General features: G+C 38.4%; 1 protein-coding gene across 12 annotated transcripts in view; it reads left to right on the top strand.

Annotated features, from left to right (window-relative positions):
- The window catches only part of axin1 (axin 1), a 29988-nt gene extending 11627 nt beyond the window's left edge, over nucleotides 1–18361 (top strand). For 8 of the 12 annotated variants that reach the window (XM_026164477.1, XM_026164476.1, XM_026164472.1 and 5 more), the window contains 9 exons: nucleotides 3759–3899; nucleotides 4522–4618; nucleotides 7057–7194; nucleotides 10341–10879; nucleotides 10968–11132; nucleotides 11319–11558; nucleotides 11956–12039; nucleotides 14818–14967; nucleotides 15063–18361. In XM_026164477.1, the coding sequence (XP_026020262.1) occupies nucleotides 3759–3899; nucleotides 4522–4618; nucleotides 7057–7194; nucleotides 10341–10879; nucleotides 10968–11132; nucleotides 11319–11558; nucleotides 11956–12039; nucleotides 14818–14967; nucleotides 15063–15189 (1681 nt within the window). In that variant the 3' untranslated portion in view covers nucleotides 15190–18361. The remainder of the gene's footprint in view (nucleotides 1–3758; nucleotides 3900–4521; nucleotides 4619–7056; nucleotides 7195–10340; nucleotides 10880–10967; nucleotides 11133–11318; nucleotides 11559–11955; nucleotides 12040–14817; nucleotides 14968–15062) is intronic. The other 4 variants (XM_026164480.1, XM_026164481.1, XM_026164483.1 and 1 more) reach the window with 4 other exon arrangements.
- The last annotated feature ends 5760 nt before the right edge of the window (nucleotides 18362–24121 follow it).

Raw genomic sequence — 24121 nt, 5'->3', positions numbered from 1 at the left:
AAAAAAAAGCAGCTTAGAAACAGAAACTTTGTTACAAGGGCTGATAGGAAGTCAACTTCTAAAACTTAGTGTGAACTAAGGTTACGGCTTCAGCGGAGGGTTAAGGACTCTTGCAGTAAAAATGGCCAACAGAAGCATGTTTGGTGTGCGTCACTGTTGAAATCTCACAAGGAGCACTTGTAGCATTGTTCGGTTATTGCTACAACGTAAATAGCTACATTGTAAGACTTTAACGCAATTGCCTAATTTGCCTAATTTGCTGTTATGTATAATTTTCAATTTGCATCACTGTCAGACTACAAAAATGTTGCCATGTTTGACCTCTGTTCCTGCAGTAGCAGCGGTATGATGGTGGGGAGAGGAATTTACATCAGCTGACGAACATAGAATACCTTACAGATAGAAAGTTCTCTGTTGCAGCAATATTGAACACAGCCCTGTACTATGTATCTGTGACTGAAAAAATCCCGATAATCATTTGGTCAGTTAAATAGCGTGAGCATGACTACTACCCTTTCTTTCCAAATTCGTTCACTGTGGGCACCTAGACTCTTACTAGCTGATATCTGAAGATTGCAGAATGCAAAAGGCTCTGTTGGAGGATATGAATGTTTGAAATCTTATCCAAAATATAGAAAGGAACAAAAAACAAAAAAAGCTTCTGCCGCAGGCATTTCGGGCGTTTGCTGGTGAAAATCTACACGGCAACTGATAAAGAGGTTTTAAGTTGTGATTGAAACACACTTGTGAGCTTATTTCCACATCATTATTTCAGCAATCAAGCATTTGGCCAGAATTACAAAAAAGCATTTCATTTTTAAAGCATCACCCATTGGGTTTTTGTGAAACTAAATTTTACAGCAGTTTTGTCAGATCTCTTCAGAGACAGGCAACAAGAGACATTAAATAGTCTTTCAGAACAGCTTTAAGAAATCAGATGACTTGAAAGAGAATAGCCTTTAAGTGCGTTAATGTTTTGGGAGATTTTTGCAATGTGAACGAGTCAGATTTGTTCTCATTAAAGTTAAAGTTATATTTCAAAGGCACGACTTCACTATATTTGTTATTTTCAATGAAAGTTGTTGTTGCCTCTGAGTAATATTAAAAGCCACCCCACAACAATCACCAGGCTTAAGTAGAGTTGAGTTGCACATGGAATAATAATATTAGTCACAATTTTTATATTGTGTAAGTTAGATAGAGATACTGAGATACTGTATTGCATTTTTCAAGTTAAAATCTTGAACTGCCAGTGCCACCCATGCTTTCTTCCTGGCTGGCAAAGAATGCTGAAATGCACATGTTTCGAGAGCTATGCCTGAATGTATCGAAGAGACGAGTGTTCAGTGTTCGGTGACAGAGATGGTTCGATACGACTAATGGCCCTACGCTCATTATCGCGGGTGTCGTGTGCTGATTTTGACGTAGCTTCGTGTGTTGCATGCCAAAATCTTTGTGGCGCTTCAGCCAGTCAGGTCGTGTACCTCGCCGTTTTTGAAACCGGGTGCCAAAGCTGGGTTGAAGACACGAGTGTACGATCGTGTCGGGTTTTTTACGGCCACTTTAATGATATTCCAGCACAGAAGCTCAAAGACTTACAGATATACAGAGGAAGATTTTGCAACTTTTTGAAAACTTGAGAATTTGTGAATTTGCCAAAACTTTGCAAAAAAACAAAAAGTCAAATCTTTGCTTCTGGTTTTGGCTTATTTTCCTTGTATATCAGTATTTATGTGCCAGTATTATCTGAGTTGCAACACCTATCATTCAGGAGAATACTGCAATTTGAGACAATGTTACAGTGGCGAGAAAAGCGACAATTGGGCCGGGAAAATCTGGCCTTAAAGAAAGCATCTATGTACCCAGTGAATGACTATCATTGAACAGAGGTGGTGGGTTAAGAAACCAGTAAACAGATAACACCTTTTCTTCTTTCAGTTGTATCAAAACTGTTACCACATACTCCACAATTACCAGTTTAAAGGTTTTGATAGAATGCAATTTTTATACTTGTACTAGCCCTTTGCTAACCTGGCGTTCTAATTATTCATAATTATAACATATTTATAAGCTAAATGTTAATGAAGTTGAGTGCAGTGATTTTGTTTTGAACTCTGGCTCTTAACAAGGAAACTCTTAACTCTCAAGGGAGACCTGGCCAAGATAGGCAGCAGCAGGTGTCTCACAGTTACAGAAAAACATTTATAGAAATGTTTTCTAAAAATGTAAAAGGTTTTAAAAGAAGTTTCCCTAAATTTCATTAAATCTATGAGGAAGAATTGCATCTGGATGTGTCTGACATTTGACTGTCCAATACTCTGGTATTGAATTTGAAGAGTATGGCATGATGGTGCAGCAGTCAGCACTGTTGCCTCAGAGCAATAAGATCCCTGATCAGGCCATCTGGAGTTTACATGTTCTCCCAAAGTACTCCAGCTTCCCCCGACTATCCAAAAGCATGCACGTAAGGTGATCCTATAATTGTCCGTAGGTGTGAATGTGAGCGTGAATGGTCATCTCTGTGTTCCTGCTGTGGACTGGTGGTCTGTCCAGGTTGTACCCTGCCTTTTGCCCTATGACAGCTGGAATAGGCCCCAATGCCCTGTGACTCTGATTTGAGCCACAGGGCACACAGGGCATTTGAGTATTTTACATGCTGAAATGCTATCAAAAATGCTGTTGCTAGCCTTTCTTGCTCTCTGTTGCTCTTACTTTACTCTGGTTGAGAGCCTGTTTGTGTAAGCCATGCCAAAGAGATAGAAGTGCGAGTGACAGGATATTACAGCAGCAAAAAAATAAATAAAAAAGATAAAAACCTTTTACACTGTATGAACAAACGGAGTCACTCATAACTCGCAGTTAATGGCTGTTTATGGCCTTTGAAGCCTCTGCTTCCTTGTGCCAGACATTTTTCAGATGTGAATCACTGGCAGTCAGGTGGCGCGAGGGGTCAGGAGGGGTCAGGGGATTGATATAAACTAGCATTAGGCTCACTGTCAAACTTGGGAAAACACTGTATAGTATTTGCAAATGACCTAAGTTGTGTATAATTGGTGGGCCTATATGAACTTAAATCCAATCTCACTTATGCCAACAATGGCAAAAAATTAAGCAAATATGAAGAATTAAATCGAAGGACTCTCATGTTCTCCTATCCTCATTCCTGTGGTTGAAGATAGAAATCTTCATCCAGCTACAAGAGCTGCAGGTTCTGTTATAATAGTAGAGCTTTCTGACAGATGGAAAACATTTAAATGAGTATGTTACAGAAAATAAATAGCAGGAACAAATAAACTCCAGAATGTAGTGACATAGAGTTTATCCATCCTGCTTACTTCATCCTTACTTTGAGGCAAACTCAGTTTAAAAAAAAGCAAGATAAAATATCAATCAATCAACAAATATTCATTCATGTATTGATTTGTTTTTATATGCAAATTGTATGTCCTCTGCTCCTTTATTCTTTGCTTCAAAGTTGTGAAGACAGCACACTGCTGCCTATACTGCACAAAAAACAAAACAAAACTGACTTCTCATTAATGCACTCAGTTCAACTGATTCTTGGCCTGAAGGCTGGTGTTTTACAAGATGTAGCATTTCTAATCTTGTTTATGTTGGTATGTTAACTACCTTAGAAATCATCCAAAAAACTTGAGGATGCCTTTCATATCTCGTTCTACTTCTGTTTGTTACCCTTTTGTCACCATGTCCTGTTTTTTGTTTTTTTCTTCTTTCTTTTTTTCCCCTCATTTTTCCAGGCATGCACCATGTCGGGAGACAATCAACCCGTACTACGTCAACACTGGCCATGTTATGGCTCCTGCCACCAGCGCCAATGACAGTGAGCAACAGAGCATGTCCAGTGACGCAGACACCATTTCCCTTACAGACAGCAGTGTGTATGTATTTTGGCTTCATCCAATCATCCAAACATTTCACACACAGTTGTACCAGTTAAAACAGGCTATGCAGGTTACAACTTTTAGGGGAATGACAGTTTTACCTTCACCAATAAAATAGACAGGATCCTATTATATGTGGGAATAGTATATATTTTAGTGCAACTTGGATTTCAGTGTTTTTAAGTCATTGCCAGTTGTGTGCTTTTGAATGAAGATATGCAAAATAAAGACTTTTAGTTGCAGATATGACACTGGGGAATTCAGCCAACGAAGCTTCAAAGCATGCACAACTGCACAAAAATGTTTTTGAAGCTGAATGGATTAGAGGCTGTTATCAGCTAACTGATCCAGGACTTCCAGAACAGGAAAAAAACCCCAGAATGAGTAATATCATATAAAATGACACTCTTCTGCATGTGATATGTGACCATAATGTGCAACGCCGCTTGTGCAGAAGGGACACTATTAGCCTGTGAGCATACCTGTCCTGCTTTACGAATTAATCACTATCTAGGTGTTCATTTTAGGAACAAATTCTGTGAAAAGCTTTCAACTTCAAAGCTGCCTCTGTTGTTTATTCATGAGCATGTTTTATGAAAATGTCTTTGTTTAATTCCAGAGATGGGGTTCCACCCTACAGATACCGCAAGCAGCATCGCCGCGAGATGCATGAAAGTGCCAGAGCAAATGGGCTAGTGCCACTACCTCATATTCCAGTGAGTTATTCATGGGTTATTTCCCTTTTCTCTCCATTTCTGCCTCGACACCTTTAGCTGTCGGTTCCTGGCTTATTTTTTTCTGCTCCGCCATTGGAGATGTGCATATTTAAGCTCTGCTGTGTCGCGGGGTCCTGTGATGGAGTATAAGAATAGCTGATGGTGAAAGAGTAGTCTGTCTAAATGCAGCTTGATGCTTTCCTAAGCTGCGTGCGCTTGAAGCCTAGTAGACATGAACCTTTCCCTGTGACAGCCTGATGCCTCCCTCTGCAGCTCCTGCTCTCTCTTGGTAGGAAACTCGAGCTCTAATTAGGCCTTGGAGTAAAGCGTCAAATTAAAATGCCTCATCCAGCCTCTCATTAAGATGTAAGAATTGACTATATAGAAGAGCCCAAATCTCTACCCCTAACAAATTACTCTTCAGTTTTTTTTTTAATAAGAAAAAACAGAGATTATGTTTTAAATATGTTTAAAGAAGAGTCTCTTGTCAAGTTATTTTTGCACTTACTGGATTCAAATCGGGGGCACAGTTTGAATAGGTAAGATTGCAGTGTAATTGCATACACTGACAGGAGAAGAAATTGTACACTTTACAAAAAATCCCAAGACTAAAGTTGCAGTTCCTGTGTAATTAAGTAGAATTTCAGTAGAATTTATTTTATTTGAAATGACAATGTAATTATATTAACATACAAATACTTAAAGGTAGGTACACTAAAAAAGCAATCAAACAAGGAAATAAATTAAAGTGGTGGAAAAGTGGAAGGAAATCATGCAGTACTTAATATTATTTAAAACCTTATTTAAAAGAACAAAAAACAACATTAACTGTCTTTCTAAGGTGTTGGGCTAATACATGCTGGCACAACAGCTTTAGTGCTCATTGGTGTTAATTCTCGAGGTCCCAGGAACTCTACTGGACAGTTCTCCCAAAGCCTCCATTTAGAGTTTTTGTGACTGTGGTGTGTTAAATCTGCAGTCGGTTAACAAGGTTTAAATATGCCTATGGTAAAAGCAGTAGCATATGTTTTACATCATTTTGATATTCATCCCAACCCCCACAAGACCTACGCATGACTGTCTTTCAATTCAGCAGACTACTTCCATCATGACAGACATGAAAGACGAACACCTGGAAAAGCAGGGGTCTAGTTGGGCCCAGCTATGCCAGAAAAATGCTCCCACAGCATAACAGCTCTGGTGGATCCCCCTCACTGTAGGGACCAAGCATTCCTGCTTTAAATTGAATTTGTCACATATCTGTAGAATGAGGCCGTTATTAAATCTGGTCTAAATCTCTTTATGTCCTCACAAAGAAAGACACCTTTATCAAATATATGTATTATAATGTAAGTAAGTAAAATAATGTAAGTGATGTATTTCTAAGATAACTGTGTTTATGAGAAAATGTGATTTGATCTTTATGTTAGTTAAATATATGAACTACATTGCCCTGTTGTTTTTACAACGGGGCAATAGCCCTAATCAGTGCTAACAGCTGACCTGATTAGCTATTTTTGTGGGGGGGGCAATAATGCACAATGAACATTCATTCTTTAATTTATTATTCATATCTTTTTTTTGCACTTTAAGGTTTACTGTGTTGTGTTTTTTTTTTTTGTGTTTAGTGCCGACATGGGACAGTTTTCCAATTTCGTTGTGTTATTGTACGAGGTATGACTGTGCAATGACAATTAAGAGTTATCTTATCTTACTTTTATGTCAGAGAACCTCCTTAAGCAGCACAAACAATAATTTTGTGCCATTTTATTCCAACAAAACAGTTTTAGCTCATTAAAATTATCATTAATATTTTTAGTTCATGCCTTAAAACTTCAATAAGATTAACGTCTTGTCATTCATACTTATGTTCTTTCTGTCATTGTCTTTTTCCATTAGTCAACCTCTCCTAAGGTTGTGCTGCCCTGATATTCTTCTGTAAAAGTTCTTTGTACAATATGGCAAGACACTTGTCAATGAAATATTATTAACTGAATTGAAGACTAAATGATTCAGATACCAAACTGGTGAGTCCCTACTGCTGGGGAGCAAACCCACATCTTCAGAAATAATTACTGTTAATACTTATTTTAAGGTTTTTCATGGTTCACACCAATCAGTCTTGAGCAAATACTCAGACTTGCAAGGTTAAGAGTATTTTACAGCAGTGAATGAAGCATACTGAAAAAAAGCCCATCAGCTTTAGTGATATTTAGTGGTAAAGTTGTGGCACATTTGCTAATACTTAAATTTATTATCCCTTTGGTGTTTTTAACACTCAACACCATCTAGTTTAATGTCTTCCTGCTTATGTTTAAGCACTTTAATGTGATTGCTGAAAGGATGTTGGAGGCCAAGGTGGGAAAACATCCTGGGACTGCTGAAGTGGCTTTGACAGTAATGCAGCAGTGCTTACATTTTGACATTTCTTTCTCCAGCGCCCAAACCGGATTCCAAAGGATATACACGTGGAGCCAGAAAGGTTTGCTGCAGAGCTGATCAGGAGACTGGAGGGCGTACTGAAAGAGAGGGAGGCTCAGGAGAAACTAGAGGAACGACTGAAGAGAGTACAGTTGGTATGTTCTCTCTGTTTTCTGAAGAAGCGTATACTATTGAAAGAACAATCAGAAGCTGTATTTTGTTAATTCTGCCTAATTTATATGAATAAGAAGCATCCTTTAGCGGTTTCTACAGAGGTTCAGGCTCAATGGAATCACGTGTTCACTGAATGACCTCTAATATAGTCTCAACAGTGCAGAGCTACTGGTTACACATTCAAGTCATGTGAGGAAGTGTTAGGAGCTGAATATTGCTACTACTGTGTAACACAACTGAAGAATTTTAGTGATGAGGGGATAGGGGAAATTAAAGTATGAGTTCCTAAAGTTAAAAATGCTTTGGGGCAAAGGAACAATTCTTTTTTATTTGCTATATCATCAGTAATATGTCAGCTAATAATGAAAAATGCAGTACAGTGACCTAAAGAACTAAACTTAAAACATTTTTTTCATTTGCAAAGCTTGAGTCAGAGATTGTTTGTGATTGCAACATGAAGGGCTGGTTTTAAAGATCACATTTAAAGTCCTCACAGTGCAAATGGTAAAATCAAAGAGCTCTGTTTTCCCAATTTACTAAGTTTGGTTTACTTTAATAAAAGAATACTTGAATAGATTGTGAAAGCTTATTGAAAAGCAGATTGCTGGTTGAAGTGTAACAGTAGATTCTACCGATGCTTATTTCTGAGCCAGACTGTGAGGTGTGTGCTCGGCCGTTGAGCTTTAAGTCTTCAGTAACAAAGGAGACTTAAATCCACCTGGCCTTAATGAAATTAATGAGGCCAACCATTTGAATAGGGAATAAAAAACATTATGAATCACTTGGAGAATTCTGTCCTTGGCCTGTCAGCAATCTGGCTTTGTCTGTGAATCAGATGGAGCACCTGCACATTCCGCCACTTGTAAGCCTGGAACAGTGAGCCGCCTGTTTGATGTCACTTGAATGTTGATGAAATGGTTCCTGAAACCACAAATGAAATCTCCCTCAGTGTACGGTGCCAAGTATTAAGTCTCAAGGCAGGCAATTTATGTGGGTAGCTATGAAAGGAAAGAACGTGCCATCACGCAGCTGAAGGTTTGGCCTGTGGAAACGGGAGGCGAGGACGCCATTCATCAAGTAATACTTTGGAAATGTGAGCTTGGGTTTTAGCTTGTAAATGAGGATATCAGAAGCAGTAAAATGTGATATAGTTATGGTGTCTGTAGCATAAAATTAGATTTTTAAGGGTGTGCCATCTTGTTAAAAAATCCAAAATCTGATTCCATGACAATGCAACTTTTCAGCTTTCCACAGCTCCGTCATGCATTCTGCACAAAATTTGATTAGGACTTCACATAATGTAATTATTGTACGGAGTAAGCAAATTATCGGCAAAAGATTGTGAGCAGGGCTCTCATTGATTCCTCGAAATATCTGCTCGTCTCTTCTTCATTGTTCTGTGTGGATTTTGTGGGCTCGGCTAGCGCAGATATCCGGATGGAACGCGGAGATGTAAAGAAACATCAATTACTTAAAAACTTGCCAAAAAATACTTGGCCTGCATGGGTCATATTTTGCAATACAGCTGCATCTAAGAAAGCCGTGGGCATGAGAAAGTTAACTGCGTGTATGAACAGGCTGAGTTTCCTTTTCACACAGTTGGAGTAAGAGGATGGCGAGCACAGAGGCAGCGCTCAAAAGATGGTTTGGCATGTTTACAAGTGGAGATCTATTGAAGGTTGATTTAATTATTGACATAGCTGGCATGAAAGGTTTGAGCTTGTGCTGGTTAAAAATGAAAAGTAAAATCTGTCTTTCCATATATACATATTCTCTCCTTTACCTTCTTTCTCTGCCAAAATGTTCCCACCCTTATACAGGAGGCAAAATAAAAGGCGTATGGTGCTCATTTCTCCACCTACAATAAAATGTTTTCTCTTTATCCAAATTTCCCCGGGAAATTATGATGAATATATTATTATCAGGGTAAAACTGAATGCTTAAGGTCTTTACTGTCACCCTGGACAACCTACTGGCATGACTGTTGAGATTACAGGGGGCAGTAGGATTACATGATGACTGTGTCATCAGTTTTAACCACAAGTCAAGAGCCGTTGTTGTAAATAGGTGCTCATTTTGGTTTGGTGTAAACAACATGTGTTTGAATAGGTGGAGAAATAGTTTTAAAGTGCTCATGTAAATCTGCCCTTTGCTTAATGCTGCTTCGTTTAAATAGCCACGGGGCCTTATTGTATAGTAGTGAAGCATGCTAGTGCTAAGCTAAAATATCATTCACATCAAGGATTATGTGGAAACAAGTTAGAAGAGGGGAAATTATATATCATTCGTGATCCTGTCATGATCGGTAATCTCTGATAGGGATTTATTTTTTCAACCACGAGTATCAAATAAAAATGCTCGAGCTCAAGTGTGGATTTCTAGAGACATTACACTCCTAGAAGTTTACATTAAAAAAATCTAGTAATGTTTTATGATGGTTTGTTATGTCAGTATTTCATTTAGAATAAAGTATTTCTGTTAACAGAGGCGTGAGATCCTGGGCCATATAGGAATAACAACATGACCATGCAGTTCTTGACCGGCATTCTCCGTTCACTCTTTCCGTTTAACATTGCACGTCCTGCACTTCCTACAGTGCCTGCTTATCAAAACCTATTATGAAAGCCTGCAGCACCCCACCCTTTAAATCCCCCTGGAGACGAGTCTGTCAGAGAGTTTTGTCCCAGTCAGTCAGCGCTCGAGCTGTAGCAATTCTGCTTGTCATGACACGAAGCCACAGAAATATGCTATTTGGATGCTGAAACGGTTGTATTCATAGATTGTCTCCAAACTGCTGCATTAAGAAGGAGAACACACATTTCAACTTAAGGTTAAACCTGCCATCTTCAGGTTGAAATAAGTACTGCAGCTGCAGCCTGGTGGAATAGCATCAGTTGTGCTGATAGTGCACATGGAACACAGCTGGTGAATAAATAAAATGCACATTTACATATTTTGTATTTCTTTGCTATATGATTTAAACATTCATTGTAATCCATGCTACGAGTATATATACATTATTTATAAATTAGGTTAGCCTTTTTTGTGTTTTCTTTGTGTTATATGTTGTGTTTATCTTTATTTAGATTTTTATTTCAAGGTTTTATCTTTTACATTGTGCGTATATGTGTTTGTGCTAAAGGAAGAGGAGGCTGACGAAGTCATGATGGCCACAGCAACATCATTATCCAGTCACAGGTTCCCCCCTGGTGCTTATTCACAGAATTACAACCCTCGCTATGCTGACAACACCTACAGCGCTCCTTTTGTCGGAGATGCTCATGAAGAAAACCCAGAGAGCATCTTGGACGACCACGTGCAGCGAGTCATGAAGACCCCGGGCTGCCAGTCGCCGGGAACCGGCCGTCATTCTCCGAAGTCGCGCTCACCAGACGGTTTCCCAGGGATAAAAGGGATTGGGATGCCAGGCCAGGGTAAACATGCATCCAGGCACGGTTTCAAGGGAGAAACTAGCCACTTGTACCACCACAAACACCATGGCCACCACACAAGCGTGGGCAAGCCCAAAGAGCAGGTGGAGGCTGATTTAGTCACGCATGTGCATGGGAGCTTTCCCTGGAGCACCGAGTCAAGTCATTACGGATCAAAGTCTCGCAGCTATGCAGACGGCATGGGATCCAACCCCATGGACTATGCAGGGTACATGTAAGGAACAAACTAAGAAAAACTGAATTCACACATGAAAAATACCTGTTGTTTTCTACTTATCAGTTATTTATTTTCTATTTTGCAGCGGCAGAGGTGGCACACAGTGTAAAAGAGCATCAAAGAGAGGTGAGGAATTGCGGCCTTATGACATGCCGGGGCCTGGAGAGGAGATGGAGAAAAACCAGAAGATCCTTTTGTGGCTGATGGAAGGACAGAAAGAAATGGTTCAGCATAAGAGAAGCCCATATGGGTCAGTGATTACCTTTTATTAGAAAACATAATTTTTTTTCCTTTTTTTAAATTAAATAAAACTAAAACATTTTAGACATGTGCTCATGCCACTACGTCACCAGTGCACAAGTAAAGCTAAAATATGCTAAAATAAGCATGTTTCTTTATTTTATTAAATAAATTGCTGATATGTTTTTTATCATAGGAGCACCACTGGGTCCAAAAGGACTGTTGGACATGAGGGATCCCGCCTCGGCTCAACGGGGTCGATGCATCCGTGCATCAGTGGTCAGCTGCGGAACAGTGTGCAGCCGTCTCACCCTTTCATCCAGGATCCCACCATGCCGCCCAACCCAGCTCCCAGCCCCCTCATTCAGCTGGAGGAGGTTTGCCGGCGACTCGAGGAGGAGAAGATGAAGTCCGGAACATTGCAGCCTAAGCAAAGGTAAAAGAACAGATATGACTCATGTTCACTTGTTTAGTTCTTCAGTTTTTCCAAAGAATATAATATTCTGCCATATCTGTACCCTGCTCTGTCGTACTTGTGACAATTGCTCCCCTCTTCAGCTCTGGGAGCTAAGTCATTGCTGGCTGTCAGCAGATAGAAATCTCAAATATATTGTGAAATACAAAGAGATTTAAAAGGCACAGACAAGCTTGTGTAAACGGTTTGAAAAGGGTTTGCATGTCACAGACTGTAATTTATATATATTAGTTAAGCCACAAAAGAGAAAGCCAGCCCTTTCCCTGTTATCTAGTGAAAATCTTTAGCCCGTGTGCCTCTTTTTTTTTTTTTTTTAAGCTGGTCTGTGTCTAACCACCGGGGTTTTTTGGTCTCTCAGGTATGTGCTGGAGGTGATCCAGAGGGATCGCACAGCAGTCAGGCCCGTACAGTTCCCTCAGCTCAGCGAGCTCTCCGAGCCCGAGTACGTCCACTGTGTTCCACAAATAGCTTTTAACATTGTGTGCGACATGTTAAGTCAGTGGAAAATAATGGACAAATAGCACTTTCCTGCAGTACTGCCCTTTTGCAGGATTATTACTGATTTAATAACAATGGTTTTACTGTTAACTGTATGTGGCAGAATATTTTCATGATCTAAGGTTTATCATTTCCTCAACTGCTCACAAATAAATTGATCAGACTTGAAGGCTGAGATCATCAGATTTCTTGGTGATTAGTTTCTGTGAAGACCAAAAAAAAAATTAGGTCACAGAGGAAGTAGGAGTGTATGTTTTCTCTGTTCCCGGAGCGGCAGACTAGCTAGAGTGTTACAGAAAGGATCTGTTTTTGATGTTATTTGAGAAACATGTATTTCTGTTTGATGTCTGACTGCCTGATAGCTGCCTACCAGATGAGGAAGAGCATGAGAACTGCAGATGAAAGAAAGATTACGTGACACCACCTCCTGAATCCTCCTGTTAGATTTGCGAGGTCTGGCATTCGTTTACTGACCGGACCTTTCCGTAACTCGAGTACGCACCTCTAAAAAAATTACTTAAAGATGACAGCAAAATTGGAATACAGAAAATATGAAGGACAATAGGATAATAATAATAATAGTATTTAGGAATTATAATTATACATAAATCTAAATTATAAATATAGAATTTCTGATACTTTTGGTGAGACAGCTGTGGGCTGGGGCGTATACTGGAAACCCTGCATCACTGGCAGTATAAAAGCTGGGCGTAGCCACTGTTGTCACTTATTTTCTTCGAAAGCGTTTTTGTCATCACCGTCTTAATATTTTGAAACTGAACTTGTTATTCACGATTCATTAGCACATGAGCATAAACTGGAGAATCCACCAGTCCTTTTAGATGGGCCGTATTTTACAAAATGAACTTTATTCACTGTGACCCAAAATGACGGAGCCTCTAAACCTGAGGTGTCAAACTCATTTTACATTGCGGGACACATACAGCCCACTTTGATCTTAAGTGGGCCGGACGAGTGAAACTCCGCCTTCCTGTCAGTGTAAAGAAATTCCATGTCCGTTTTTCTACACGATAACGAAAAGGCTCCTGCGACAAAGAAAGAAATCTGTCTTGACTCTTTGGACTTAAATTGTAAGAAATAAATGTGTAAAATTACAAAACAAGTTCTGTTAGCTCATTGCCCAGACTGTCCTTTTTTTCAGCTGTAGTCGTAAAAAAATGTCTACAGTAGAAAGTGAAAAGCAGAAACTATTCTGTCATTTGATTATTTATTGTTTAATTACTTTGTGTAGTATGAATGGCTACAAGGGAGGGTTTTATCAATAGGAAAAGCTGCAAAAAACATGAAAATACTGTTAAAAGTCCAAAATGTCTGCTTGTGCTTGTTTGTGGTGAGCAGCAGATCAAACAAGTTAAGAATTATAAGAATTATAAATGGCTTCATGATGCTCATTTTACATTTTGCTCCTTTCTTCACTTCTTCCCGACACTTTTGAGTTTGCTTCTGTGTACCTGGCCTGTATGCCTATACTGGCTGGCTTCAGAACGTCTGCACCCCTTTCTTGTTTCACATAAAGGTTTGCATGTGATTGGCCGGATGGTGTGCCCATCAAAATAAAGTCCCACTCCTTCCTGGATTCTCAGCAGGGCTGAAGATTCGGCTCGCACATACCAATGGGCCATTAATAATTGACATATGAAATTATCTCACTCGCCTGATACAATTATATCCGGCCCACGGGCCATATGTTTGACACCGCTGCTCTAAACTCATCAGGAAAGTGTTTACTGAGGTCAGAGCTGAGAGCAGTTTTACCTCAGATTTCTACAGATTAGATTTTCTTCATTTTTGAGACTCGGAAGCTTTTATGCTCTCTGTGCTGTGTGCTGGTATTAGATTATTTGAAGTGTCTTATTAAAGAAGCTTAAAGGCTAGGTTCTCACAGAAATTCTGGAGTCATAAGTATCTTCTCTCTAATCTTTCTGTGATTTCTAACTAGATTTATGGATGTTTACTTGAGGGAGCATGTTTGAGGTGGATAATGACATCTTTGGTAAATGTGACACTGAATCCAAAAGCATGCGTGTCGTGTTTGCATGACCAGCTGTGACTCACAAGGATGAGGATTTTGGAAGCAAATTGTGAATATCAGGCTTAATTTGCATCCGCAGTTCTTGCAGAAAAGAGAAAATCATGCGGCAGAGACGTATTAATACGAATGCATCAAAACCAATGTATGTATCCTATAATGAAAGCTGTGTGTTTAGATCGATGGAAAAACGGCCACCTGCATTTTGCCATCTGTTAGAGGCCAGATGGATGCGATGCTATGTAAATGCACTCCTACAGTAACGTGTTGACTAATGATAGCTGCTTATTCATTGACATCTCTCAGCTGTGATTATTGGCCTTGATTCATCATGAAATCACAGGCTATAAATTGCGGACAAAAATCAGTTTATATCTGAAACTTTCCGTAACTTGAATCAAGTTATACAATTGATCAAGTTTGTAGCAAAAATGTAAACCTCCTTTCCAGTCCATGAATTCAATTAGTCTTTTTTTCCCCTGTTCTTCCATCTATTGCTGTGATTTTTTTGAGTAACTTACAATTGTCACTACTCTAAGTCTCAGCAAACTCTATTCAAAGTAGACTTTTTTCCCTCTGTGTGTCTTTTAAGTGAAAAATGTTTTACATAGCTTTGGACATGAGAGAACTTCAAATGTTCTAAAAAAAAAATCCTCTCTTTACTCTTTTCAGACACAAAGCTACTAAAAAGCAGCCATGTGAAAACATTACTGTGGCGTACTACTTCTGTGAGGAGCTGATACCTTACAGGACTTCTGTCAAAGGGAGGGTTGTCACGCTGGGCCAGTTCAAAGAACTGCTAACAAAGAAAGGAAATTACAGGTGAGACTCACGGTGCTACTGGGTAACATGTGGGGTGTCTTCTGGTATCAAAGAAAGTCAAGTTGACCTTGTATTATTATTTTTTCTCTTTTTAGGTATTATTTCAAGAAGGTAAGCGATGAGTTTGACTGTGGGGTGGTGTTTGAAGAGGTACGTGAAGATGACGCTATCCTGCCCATCTTTGAGGAGAAGATCATTGGCAAAGTAGAAAAAGTTGACTAAATTTTAAAGAGGAGAGAGCCGAGTAGCCAGTGTATGATGGACTGAGGAGCAAGTGGATGGTGAAGAGGAAGTGCTTTACAAAGGAGAATGGATAAGGAGGCAAGAAAAAAGGTGGATCCAGCATCAGAAGATTATAGTAGTGGTCATTGACTTCTGTATCACGGCTGCAGTGAAGTTGGACTTGAAGAAGAAAAATCTCATTTTCTTTTTGGAGTGTAATGTAGCATTGTAAAGTTTACTAGAAAACAAGAACAAAAAGTGCTACTAATGCTACGTATTTTTGATAATGACTTATCAAAGGGTTTGCTTTCTAAAATAACTGCACTTGTAATTTTTATATGTATTGATACCAGATGTGTACAGTTTGTGTTAAAATACAGCAAAAAATTTCTATCTATTTAAGTATTTAAATTGCTACTTTTAAGCCTAATTAAAGCTGAAGCGTTGCCCCTCGTGAAGACGATCCGATTCCTCGATAGGGCTGATTCTTGTTTGCTTTTTTTCATTAATTGTAAGAGCCCTCTGGACGCTAATGTTTGTGACTTTAAAGTGCTTTTAATACTTCACTTCTCAGAACTTTATTTAGAGGCATCAAATCAGACTGCTTGTTCGTTATATTATATACTACTGACTCGGTGTAGACCTTCTTAAGAACCCATTCTTGCAACCCAGTGTAGGAATTTTATTAATGTATTTAAAAATATATTTAAAAAGTCCAATACAGAACAGATTATAATGTCTGTCTTATGGCTCAGTCACACATGAGTAAAAGTAGGATGGCAACCTTCTTGCAACAGTTTGATTGCACTGAATTTGTTTGCTGTTGGACTGCAAGTAGTTATGGTCACAAGCCACCAGTGGTTTAATGTGTAACACCCTCAACCTGTGGGTGACCACTTTAGATCTCCTCTGCCATTTGAACAGGGCCAAGCAGTAACGATTTGAGTTGGACTGACTGCAGTCACTCTTAGATTAGCAAAGGCTGACAAATATCTGCCATTTGATTTATAAATGCAGACTGCAAACATATTCCAGTCGTTCTGAGTCAGTCTTGCTGCCTTGCATCATTTTGCATTAGGGGACTTGATAGGTTGTCAAGCACCCATGCTATTTTGCAGTTAAATTACTGTCCTACAGAAACTATGTCACTATTTTTGCAGGAATCTGTGTTTCATATCTGTGAGGTTCTGGCTTGACTCTGAATGTAAGTAGTTAATGTGAATTTCTGTGTATGTTGTTGGAAACAGATTTTCTCTTTTTGGCGATTTATTGCGTGCCAACTTGACCCCAACGAAAGTTGCTTTAAAAATGGCAACTTACTACATCTGGTTGAAGCAACCGTTACAAAGGCAACAAGACCACAAGTTTATTGCATGTGGCTTCAATTAATTTTTTTTGTCACAGTCTCTCAGCCACTGTTTTCCCTGGTATAGGTGACTGTAACAGAGAACAACCATATCCTCCATACATTTGCTGTATATGGCATGTAAGTGTGGCTTATTGCTATGTTCTTTAAGATTTGTCCATTACATTGCTTTTATCCTAAATTAAACTTAACAGGTGAAAATGGATGCAATAATAGTGACGAAAAAGTTGTGATTAAAAATCCCAAGGTGAATACCTATGCAACTTGGTTTATAATTTTGGTTACTTAACAACAACAAAAAAAACATTAGGCGTTGCGTTTTTTAAGTCAAAATAAGCACATTAAATAGAAAAAAATATATAATTAAAGACTTCACATATCTGTCAGGCTATAAAAAGTCAGTATCAATAAATTAAATAAAGCCAACATTTGAAACGGCACGAGATTTTGCAGATTTTTCGTTCTAATTATTTATTGACTTGTGTAAAACTGATATTACCAGTTAAAATTCTAACTTTTGCTTGTTTGAGGTAAACAAGTTTTAATTTTTTTTTAATTTTTAATTTTTAATTACAGAATCTATTTGAACATCGTGATGCCAAAAAGCATCTCAATATCAATTTCAAGTTTATTTTTTGTCTTTTCAACTTTGAGGTCCGTAGTTGGCTGGTAAATTAATAAGGGACTGCACTAAGAGCTCATGTCTACTCGATCGCCTTTTCTAGCTTATAACAGTCACATATTGTGCCTGACAGGATGTGTTTATTGACGTTTAGTAAATTTGCAACGGACACATTAAACCAAAGAGGAGGAAAAGGAGGCAAATGCTCATAAATGTTGAAGCCTCGTTTCCAAAATAGCTGTAAGTGAAAGCCTACAGAATTGATTTGATTTCAGCAACTTGCTTCAAAAAAGATTGGGCAGTTTCATAATATACAAACATGTAAAATGTATTATCCAAGTAACAGGGTTTAAACCATTTAGGCTTTAATATATTTGAATAATACAGTTTAACTACAGTGGTGTTTTTCCACCTGTTTGTATTTTCTGACTTTTTGATTATGGCACCAGGTTTATACTGAAATATCTCACACAAAAAAAGTCAGCTAGAGTGTCTAAGGTGACATTAAGATTCAAGGCCTCCATGTTTTATTTTTTCTTATTTTCTGTTCTTCCCCATTGTGCTGAAGCAGTGTGCTCTAATGAGTGTGTATTCCTTTGTAATGGAAAGACCCGTGGGCCTTGAATTCAAAGTGCTGTATTGTATGCGTTGTTGCGTAGAACCTTGTGTAAAGAATGCCTGCTTTTTTTTTCTTGACATGCTGCTTTTTTTAGATTTCTAATTTAAGTCAGTTTAATATATGAAGTGCGTTAGCCTTCTGTTGTCGTTTGCCTGGTAAATTGTGCATTTAACAAATTGAAATTCCCATTTATTATTTCTTTTAAAATATCAACTCTATCATCAGTCTTACTGTAATAGTCCCAGAAGTGAACTTCTCTTATTTAAGATCAGTATGTGGATAACAAACAGCAGAGTGCCTTTATTGCTATGCTAATGATGTCTTTAGTGTAACTTTCAGAGGGATATGGGGACGAGCTTTAATTTTGCATTGCCATGAGTTTAGTTCAGTATTTGTAACAGTTCCACCTTTTAATGTAAATATGTAAAACTTAAATTGCCCCTGACCAGCAGCCCAACTGTCTCATTCAGTACCTTGGAGCGGTTTCTGTTCAGTGACTGGCATGGGAACCATTTGAGGTACCAATAAATACTTGCAATAAAAAAGCACTTGTGTTCAATACAAATTGTTCCGTTGCATCTTTATTTGCTGAATTGGTTACGTAGTAGTGAGTGTTGTGGCACAATAAAATTTGTAGCCGTGCTAGGAAATGTAAAGGTTTTGTCAAAATTTTCCCAAGTGCTTTTGGTCAGATGAGATGAAGCGAGAGCTCTCTGGGCATAGAGACGCTACTTACATTTGTCGTTGTTTTGACTTCCAACATGACAGTGACCCAAAACATATGTCGCTCCCGGTGAAGAACAGCCTCGAGAAGACCAGAGTGAACATCACTGACAGCCCTGCACAAAGCCCTGACTTATTTATCTGTGGGGTGAAGTGAAGGTTGAGGTCCATGCCAGAGAACCACTAAATCTGGGGGATTTGACGAAAAAAAAGAGTGGGCTAGGATTGCTCAGGAGACGTGTGGGAGACTTGTTGAAAACTCAAATGACTGCAGGCTGTCATCCCCCCCCCCCAAAAAAAATACACAATTGACTGTTAGCATCAGTGAGGCTAAATGTAAAAAAAAAAAAATCCTTGCTCTATTTAAAAGTAATTGGGGAATACTTTAAAAATAAATACTTCATAGGGTTGCTAAAAATGCCTTACTATTTCTATAAGCTTTTAAAGTGCAGCACATTCTGGAGCTACACCTTAAAACAAGTGCTAACCCAGGGATAAAGTAGGCTAAGACACAGTGATAGGGGAAAAATCACATTAGCTAATTTCTTCCTCCATCACAACTATGCAGGTTGAGCTTTTATTTGTTGTTAAAACATTTCATATTGTTGTAGCTTAAATTTATGATCTTAGCGTACTGACACATGCAACTGTACCCATCTGAGTCATGTCATCTTTCAACCAAATTAGAGGTGTTGATGGCTTTTGGAGCACTACAGTACTGCATGATACACATCACTAGAGAACAATTGTGCCTTTGTTTTGGTGAGTGTGGTGGTGGTAAGAATTTTAGCATTTGACTTGTCTGTTTCTACTCATTAATTATCAGGCTTCTATCTTTCATATACAACCTATGGTTGGAGCTCCAGTCCATACGGATGGAGTGACCTGTGACACCAATGAGCAGGCCCCCAGGATAATGATATTTAAAATGTAAACTTACTTTAAATAGCTAATTACATACTGAATATTAAAGAGACTGGATATTCAACCATGTTTTGTGGAAAAAGGCCACGGAACCCTTTGACCCCATAGTTCCAGTATCCTTTAATCATTACCCTTGGGTCAAACCACATTGATCTGTAAACTTGACCTCTATTTTGATCCCAGCCACAAATTTTGTGTCTTGGAAAAAAAATCTGTCCACAGACATATACCACTAACCACACCTAACTTTTTGATATTTACTGCTGTTGTAGTCATCTCCAGACCCATATTTTGCTGCGATAATCAACATGCATAGACGCACAGACTCATTAGGTGTAAACAACCCTGTCCACACTGTCACTGCTGGTAATCATACCATGCTTCAGATAGCAGCAGCTTGGTACAACTGCAGTGTTTTGTTGCAGACTGTAGATGGCACTCACAGGGTGCTGGTAATAATAGATTTGCTGCACCTTATTTTTACATAATACTCATATTCTTCCAAGCCAAATGGTTAGGACAAGCATATCGGATGCTATACACGAAAAATGAACGGTGGCTCAATGTGTTTACTGAGTATAAAGAAAGAAAGGATATTGTGGATGTGAAGAAATCAGAATCTCGCCGGGAAATCCTGCTGAGCTTTGTTCACCAACATTAGAAGATTACAAGAATGGAGGATGCAAACACTGCTCAGTTCAATTCAGTTCAAAGGGGTCTTATGGGCATGAAAGTTTTATAAAGCAATATTGCTGAGGCTTTAGGATATAATTTGGACAAACATATGGATTGGAAGCTACACAACTACAGTGAAATAAATTTCTGTGCACAATTACCACTGATTCATGTGAAACGTATTTAGTGTGTATAATATGTTTACTTGTCTGAGAGAGAGTGAACAGCTGAACCAGAAGATCTCCTCACACATCTCAAACTTGGACCAAAAAGAAAAGAAAAGAAAAGAAAAAACCCATTTTACAAAATAACATTGAAACAAATCTCCTGCGAGGAGCAGGTAGCAGAGTTAATAACTACTCGCTCTCATTGCTAACGATGGGTTTCCTGCATAGATTACCAGGAAGTGCTGTGTTTGTCACTTTACACATAAAGTCTGATCAGCATTTTATATAATGGAGAGTTAAATGAACATGATGCTGAGAGCAAATAAGGCAATCTTTGCTGATGCAGCCATATTGTTAGTTATGTTGCTGTGGTTTATTATCATATTTGGGGAGGTGGGTGGGGTGTGGGGTCTTTTTAGGTGACTAACATCTCCTGATTCAGTTAAATAAACGAAAGTAATATGAATGGCATTATCAATCAGACTATTTCTCTGCTTTTCTCTTTCTCTTTGTACTTTTGTCTTTCTAGTAGAAAACATAAAAAATACTATATGGATATGCATTTGTGTATAGAACAGTATGCAAATGCTTTTGTGTATACAATGCACAATAGCATTGCGGGAGTTTTGATGTGATTATTCACCTCACCAAGAAACTACATGACAAGGCTACACTTGATCTGTCTGAGCCAGTCTGACCTGAAAATCGACACTATACTTCACTCTCCTCCTCCTTTGAGTCATTTTGCCCATTAGTCTGTAACCTTACTCAGTGAGTCACTGGGTTTAAATGTTAAGGAATATATATGAATATATGTGAGTTGGTCTGCAAAGGCTGTAAGACTGTAGTTACATGGCCTCTGTACAGAAAGTTAAGAGAAACTAGTTTCATATAAGTTAATAACATTTAAAATGTTCTGATCACTGACATAAATGCACAAAATGTCATCATGAAGTCACCATTATGTCACCAATTGAAGTTATACTGAAAATAATCAGGTAGCAATTGAAGAAATAAATATTTTGATAATGATTTCACTATCAAATAATCAGGCAAACATTTGATTCATATTGTTTTGTCATTGATTTATACAAGTTGCCTTCATTATTTTTCTGGAGTTACATGTCAGCTACTCCAGTCCTTCCTGGTTTGAGTAAAAGCGGAGTCAGAGATCAGAGCTAGTTCTAATGGATAGGTCAACAAAATAGACCCAAACACCCACTCTGACTGGATGAGGGAGAACTACATTCCTTTATATCACATTTATTTATTGTTGCAGTGGTTTAACCCTTTGCATTTAAAATGTTTTACTCCACTAGTAAACAGATTAAGCTGGTTCTTATTTTTTAAGGTCTTATTTTGTTAACCATTATTTTTGTGTAGTTCTGTGCATTACAGTTAGTTTAGTTAACTTTTTATGATCCCACTCTTAAAATGCACTTATGTTCATTATGTTTATGTATTATTTTTGTCTTTTTCAGGAATAATAAAACCCACATGTTGAAAGTAAGACCTTCTGCCAGTATTTCCTTTGAATACTTGGGCCCTTACAAATGCAGTCACCAATGTTAGGTACTCTTCAAATGACTATATACACTACACATGAGAATGACGCATCTGCAGCAAGTGAATTTTTATTTTATAACTGGATGTTGTTGAATTCAAATTTAACCCTAAGTTTGATATTTTTCCAATACCTAGGGTCATTAGAGAGAAATCAATCTCCAGATCATATTTTATGTCTTCAGCCATTTTAATTTAGATTTTAGTGTTTTATTTATTTATTTATTTTTTAACATTGCCCTTATGATGTAAGATTATGGATTTTTCCATGTCTTTGGGCTACTAATTGCTGACTCACGGACTCTTGCACTGTTTTATAGTTACAAACAACTCACATTGGGTGATATAATATGTTTGTATTCTTAAGCAACCTCTAACACAAACTGCAGAGTGGTTTCCAAAGCAACCATAAAACCAACACAGACACTGTCAAGGTTGTCAGTGACGTAAGTATAACTTTCCTTGAATCATTTCCAACCTAAGAGGGCTAATTTGTGCATCTTTCTGGCATGAAGCATTATCATTCACTAAAAAAGACCCACAGTGATCCCACTTTGTAGCTACGCACTTAGTCATCTGCAGGTAAGAGGTGTTTTTTTTTCTATTAAAGCATTGTTCCATCAGGAATAGTACACTAGTCTACTACAACAAAGAAGCTGCTGAAAGTGTTGACACTTCTGACATACAGAAGGCAGAAAACACCACGGGTGTAAAATACTTTTTACAATAAGTATTTTACACCCGTTGCTGTGATAACAGCTATTGAAAAATTCTGGCAGTCACCAAAAAACTGTAGATTTGTGTGTTTGAGATTCTGATATAAAATATGCTTCTATTCTTCTAATATGCATCTATCTATCTATCTATCTATCTATCTATCTATCTATCTATCTATCTATCTATCTATCTATCTATCTATCTATCTATCTATCTATCTATCTATCTATCTATCTATCTACAGACACCAGAATAAGCTGTTCCTGCAGAGGGAATAAAACGTGTATAATAAAATGATGTAAGAACTGCAACAGTGTCTCACTGACTAAGGAAAATTAATTATTCTAGACATGTGTAAGAACATGCACTTGTTCAGTCCCAAAATATAATTTGATATATTGCGTTGAAAAATGCCCTTTCCCCTGATATTTATATATATTTGCAACAGATTGATACTATAATGTAGCCTCTCTTGTTCCGGCCTTCCATTAAGGATTCAAATAGCTGACAGTGGCTGTATCCCAATTCAGGGTCTGCAGCCTTAAAGTACGCATTTCAAGGCCGATTACGTCACAGCGGCGCGCCGAAGGCTGTCCCAATTCAAAGGCTGCTGGAAATGCGGCCCTGAAATGCGTCCTTCATTTCCCTGAATTTTAAGGCTGTGGCAGTGTAGACTTCGTGGCCCAACATATCCCAGAATGCATAGCGCGGCGGTGGGTGTGGATAATTTTGCTGAAAAAAAACGGTGGATGAGGGGCAGCCGAAGAGTAAACTTTAAGTAAGTACTGAATATTATGTCACTTATTTATGTGCAAATGTTTAATAACGAAGAACATTAAAACATTACTGTTGGCCACATGTCGGCAAAGTTATGTGACATTAGTGACGTTTGTACTAACTTGATTTTAAAGCCTTTTATACGCCGTTCAATAGCTGAGCTTAATCTTACAGAGAATGATCAAAGCTCATGTAGAAAGAAACAAACAAATGAACAAAAGATTTTCTCCTTCATTTCTGTTAAACAAAGCTGTATGAAACGTTTCCAGCTGTTAGTATCATGGTTGCTAGGCAACCTGGGCAGCGCAACGGAGGCTAGACCGTCCCATTTCACAAGCCTCGCACTTCCGGCCTTAGCGGTCTTTGAGTACGCGGCCCTTGAGGATCGTTGAGGCTGCGTACTTTAAGGCTGCAGACCCTGAATTGGGATACAGCCAGTGTCTTTGTTGCACTTTATTATCCATGATGTACTTACCATTGTGAACCTAACAAATCTTTTAGATCGCTCAGCAGACATCTGCAGCTAAGTCTTGAGTGTAATGCCTAATGCCTCTACAACATCTTTACAACATTCCAGTGTACTGACTGGTTTACCACTTCATTGATTCATTAGTAGCTTTCATTCAAAATGCAACATCGCCTGTAATGCCTCTGGCTTTGCCCTTTATTTTCACTGAAGCAGTAGTCTCTTGGGGAACTCCTCTGGCATGCTGTATGTGTATGTTAATATCTCTTACTCCAGCAGCAAAACAGTAATTAACAATATACAGCAGCAAGTG

This window comes from Astatotilapia calliptera, chromosome 4 (assembly GCF_900246225.1).
Source record: "Astatotilapia calliptera chromosome 4, fAstCal1.2, whole genome shotgun sequence".
Lineage (NCBI taxonomy): Eukaryota > Metazoa > Chordata > Actinopteri > Cichliformes > Cichlidae > Astatotilapia > Astatotilapia calliptera.
Note: the sequence above shows the minus strand (reverse complement) of the source record. Positions and strands in the feature narration are given on the sequence as shown.